At 45.7% G+C, this 4,679-nt stretch overlaps 1 protein-coding gene across 1 annotated transcript in view; it reads right to left on the reverse strand.

The window, feature by feature from the left end:
* The window catches only part of efhc2 (EF-hand domain (C-terminal) containing 2), an 11,653-nt gene extending 7,488 nt beyond the window's left edge, over positions 1–4,165 (reverse strand). Inside the window, exons 1-5 of the mRNA XM_015405013.1 lie at positions 3,979–4,165; positions 2,151–2,301; positions 1,859–2,076; positions 786–1,022; positions 306–383 (exon numbers count right to left, since the gene is read on the reverse strand). Coding sequence (XP_015260499.1) covers positions 306–383; positions 786–1,022; positions 1,859–2,076; positions 2,151–2,301; positions 3,979–4,110 — 816 coding nt within the window. The 5' untranslated portion in view covers positions 4,111–4,165. The remainder of the gene's footprint in view (positions 1–305; positions 384–785; positions 1,023–1,858; positions 2,077–2,150; positions 2,302–3,978) is intronic.
* Positions 4,166–4,679: the final 514 nt, after the last annotated feature.

A 4,679-nucleotide genomic window follows, 5' to 3' on the forward strand; every position in this document is an offset into this window, starting at 1 on the left:
TCATTTGGATGAAATAATAGCTGCATGAATCATGACAGCAGACAAGATAGAGGAGAGCAGGAGGCGGGGTTACCAATCTACTCGCTCTGGAGAGCAGAGTTCGCTGCTTTTAGATGTTGTCTCCAAAGTCTCCAGAAGCAGATTTGGTGCTAGGAGCTTTTTAGAAACAGGGGTGAACGCAGTCTATGCTGCCTTTCTCTGATAGGTGTCTACAGCTGGTACAGCCCTCATGTTACTGCAGGTGTCTGGTTCACCTGTGCTCAGACTGGACCTACATGATGGCCGCCCAGCATGAAGCGCTCTACCTGTGTCATGGGGGCCAACGGGTTGAGCACAGAGGGATCAATGGCTTCTCCTGGGAGCTTCATTCGAACCGGAGGGCGCTGTGGAGAAAACAGAGCAACGTTTTGGACACAACAGAGGAAGGAGAAGGAAGCAGATTCCCCATTGACCCGCTAAGACCGACCCTGGCTAAAAGGCACTGAGGCAGCCCTGACCCACACATAGGGCTGCCAGTCTCCAGGTGCTCTAGATAAAACCTGTCCAGCTCTAAACGCAGGATAAACATAAAGAAGCTGTAGGGAAGGAGGAGCAGCTGAGGGACGAAGGGCAGAGCAAAGGAGGTGACCATCTACTTCTGGACGCTCCATCATGGTCCTGCTGTCTCCTGCTGTCATTTGGCTTCAACATCACAACCTGTTCAATCTAGTTTCATCCATCTATCATTTTGAAACCTATTTGGTATCTAGAGAACAGGAAAGGTCAGTCTGTCAGAGACTCCTCACCTTTGGAAGTTTGCTGCGACTTAAGAATTTGGGGACATGTTGTCTTCCTGAGTTTGGAACCACCTGGAAGACCTCTATGGTGTCATCAGCCAGGTAGTAGAGAAGGATCAGCTCCTGCTGGTCTCCAAACACTGTGTCTTCCCAGAAGCAGCGGAAGCGAAGGATTTTCCCGTCGTTCTTGAGGAACTTCTGGAACTTGTCCCGGTTTTGCCTGAGAGGCTTCATGCTGTCCTCAGACTAAAAGAGGGACACAAATAAGACATCAGAGCAGGAAGTGAAATGTCACTGAAATCCACTTTATTTCCTCAGAGTGTGAGACAGGAAGTGGGGCCTGAATGTTCGTCTCCTGTTAGATCTGCCCTGATGGGGTCTGAATGAACCTCGGCTGAGAGATTAAAAACTTTTCTACATATTTAACGCCTTAAATAACCCGGTTTAATGACCGTACTCGTTCAGTCATGCAAAAACATTTCAGCCATTTAAAAAATGAAGTTCTTTCAAAGTAAAATATAGTTTGTTTTTTACTGGTGGAAGAGAAAAGGATTGAACATTTAATGGATGTTAAAATTAGTTTAACTTAGAAATAAAAACACCAGCAGGGCTGAAAGAGTTTCCCAAAAATCTAATTTTTGACTCACTTTAAGCAATATGGCGAAGTTACAGGACCTCTTAAAGTCGTAGGAAATCGTAGGGAATCGGCTGGTCCAATCGTTGCATTTCCGAATTCTCCCAGTGGTGCCCGACTTTACACGACTGAATAAAGTGAATGTGATTGGTCCATTATTATTATTGTTGTGGCGGAAGGTTGGCAAGCAGTTTGGTTGTGGCCGGTTTATGGGAAGCATCTTGCTAACCAGTTAGCATCTTAGTGCTAGCAGGTTCCCAATGGGAAATTCCATTGGGACCAAGTAGCACTAAATTGCTAACCAGTTAGCATCTTAGTGCTAGCAGGTTCCCAATGGGAAATTCCACTGGGACCAAGTATCACTAAATTGGTGACTTAGAAACGACACGGTCAAGGAACGCTATGGACAGCGGAAGCAATTATGGGCGGCTCTTCCTCTGCGACCTACCTTCTGATGCAGCGTCCTGAAAGGGTGCTCCGGCGCCGCGGTCGGCTCGTTCAGCAGCACTCCAAGGTTGGTCAGGAAGTTCTTGGTGAACGAGTCGCAGTCGGTTATTTTGAAGGTGCGAGCGTAAAACACCACCTCCTGGTTGATGTTGAAGTGGAAGACGTTGTAGAACTGGTGCTGGTCGGGCAGAGGAATGCGGTGGCGGCGGATCACAGTTCCTGCACCAGGATTCAGCAGCTTTAGAAACAGCTTCATCATCACAGCGGGAACTTTTCACAGGGATCAGTGAAACCTTGAGGAACGCAGCCGTTCTTGCTTTTTGGCTCCACCACCTGGATGGTCCCGTCCTCCAAGTAGAAGTAGATCTTGCACCTTCGGATGTTTTGCATCTCCAGCTCTGCATCGGGGACAGTTTCCTGATAAAACGCCTCAAAGCAGAGAACCTGGAGGGACATTATGGAACGCTTAGGCCACATTAAACACATCAAAGTTCTGCTGTTTAGCTAAAGAACATTCAGTGATAAAACGCCTTGCTTTCAAACCCCTCAGCTGTATTCACAGAGTCAGCCGGAAACTGAGGAGGAGCTGCAGACATTCACAGCTCAGGTGGAACAGTGTGACCACAGAACAACTAGTAGATTTCCTCTATTCTAACCTGGAGGAGTGGCTGGAAGAAAGAAACCTGCCGGTTTAGCAGATGTAAAGTCATGTGGGGGACAAAGGAGTCATGAGGAGCAGGTGAGAATAAACCTGTCCGAAGGTGTTAGAGGCTGCAGGAGACAGAGGAGAAGGTTGAACTTCCCAAAGCAGAAGGACATGGAACAGTTCAATCTAAGCCGACGAAGGTGCCAAGGTGGACACGTCAAAGTCCAGACCAAGATCCCACTGAGGGGAACTGGAAAGTTCATGTTCACAACTTACCAAAGAATAGGAAACATGACAGACTATGAATGTCCAAGATTGGCAAAGACCCTGTTACCCCCCCACCTTCAACCAACAGCGCTCACAGACTGCCCACACGGTTAGGGCTTCATCATCTTCCCTAGGAATGAGTAAACGACTGCGTCTTTATATACGAACATACATCAGATACGTCCCCTCATAGAGACGAGACAAAGCTGGTTAGAAAAACAACCTTTGAACCTGAAATTGTAGAAAGGGGATAAAGTTTAGATAGTTAAGTTTCCTTTTTCCTTGGTAAGGTATGATTAGCCTTTGGCCATCAGTAGGGCCGCGGTACTGGGGAGAGGCCTGCCAGGGAGACAGAGCCAGGAGAGGCTGGACAGAGCGAGCCTCTAGGCTAAAGCCGGACATACACGGCGGGACGTTTTCAATCACTGCTCACAGCTACAGCTCACACTGTACCACCAAACCACAGGGTTTGGAAGTTCACAGCTCACCATGTTTGTTCCATGCTTTGATGCAATCTACCTGCTCACACTGTACGGCTAAAAAGCCCACGTTGGATCCAGCGCCAAGAGGTGGCGCTACTCTGACTCATGATGGATTATTTATCCAGAAAGATTCTCTTCCCTTCAGGTGGTGAAAGAAAAGGCTGCTGGATAAATCAGGTCCTGTTTACTTTCATTTTAAAATACAGACAGAAAATCTGACGAGTAAAAGACAATGAGAAAGGAAAGAACACATGAATCTTATAGCAGACATGGGCAATGTGGAGTCAACAAGTCATCTCCATGTCATGTATTTAATCTACCCAGCCAATTAACCAGGTGAGTCCAATCTGCACAGGTTAATTCACGGTGAAGATTGGACTCACCTGCTTCAGTGGCTGGGTAGAACAAATACATGACATGGAGATGACTTGTTGACTCCACATTGCCCGTGTCTGCCTTATAGAAATGTTAAAGACATGCTGAGGTCCAGGAAATAACAGGAAATACTGGTCATCTGTACTGGGTACAGCCTGCAGGCCCCAGTTTGGAAACTGGGAGCCACAGCTGATCCCAGGGTGGAAACAGGAACCGCAGACGGGAACGTCTCATGGGAATGAGAGTTTAAAGAACATGAAAATCTAAACATGGTGTGAAAACGTTTCAACGTTAGCATAACTGATCAGCAGTTGATCACAGAGGAGCTCCTTCAAACCCAACCAGCTTTACCTGTTGGTCAAAGGCTAACCATGGTGGTCCATCACTGCCCTCTCCTCTGGGAACGCCGGGATACTTGGACGGGATCTTCTGGCCGACTAAAGGATCTCCTCCAATCCCAGCCTTCTCCATCCCCATCAGCATGGGAATTCCTCCGGAAAAGTCGAAATGGTGGGATTTGTGAAATCTCTCCTTCCCTAGCTGAGGCCCAGAAGAGTCAGAGTGTTGGTTATCAAACATGCGGCTTCATCTACAGATCAAATCCTGTCCGACTGAAAGGCATGGACAGCTCTACCGGCATAGATCAGCAAAATAAGATTCTTCCTCATCACACTCCTACACTGAACTGTAAGAATATATTTTCTAAATTACATTTTTGTAGCAGAAATTGAATTTTAGAAAGTAAAAAAAAAATTATACCAATAAGAATAAAGTTTCATATATCTACAAATGTTTACACATTTTAAAAGGCGTTCTGACATTTATCAGCTGGACTGAACAGGTATTTATGATACCTGAAAAACATTTAAAATAATTAAAATAATGCAAATGCTGACCAGTAATATTAGGAATATGTAGATCTGAAATTGATTTATAGACATCCAGAATGTTTATTCTAGATGTGAATAATTTGTTTTTCAGATATCAGGAATATATATTCAGTTAAACTAGTAAATATCAAAACGTCTTGACATAGCCTGATAACATTATGG

Source organism: Cyprinodon variegatus, unplaced genomic scaffold, assembly GCF_000732505.1.
Source record: "Cyprinodon variegatus isolate N-32 unplaced genomic scaffold, C_variegatus-1.0 Scaffold1943, whole genome shotgun sequence".
NCBI classification, from domain to species: domain Eukaryota; kingdom Metazoa; phylum Chordata; class Actinopteri; order Cyprinodontiformes; family Cyprinodontidae; genus Cyprinodon; species Cyprinodon variegatus.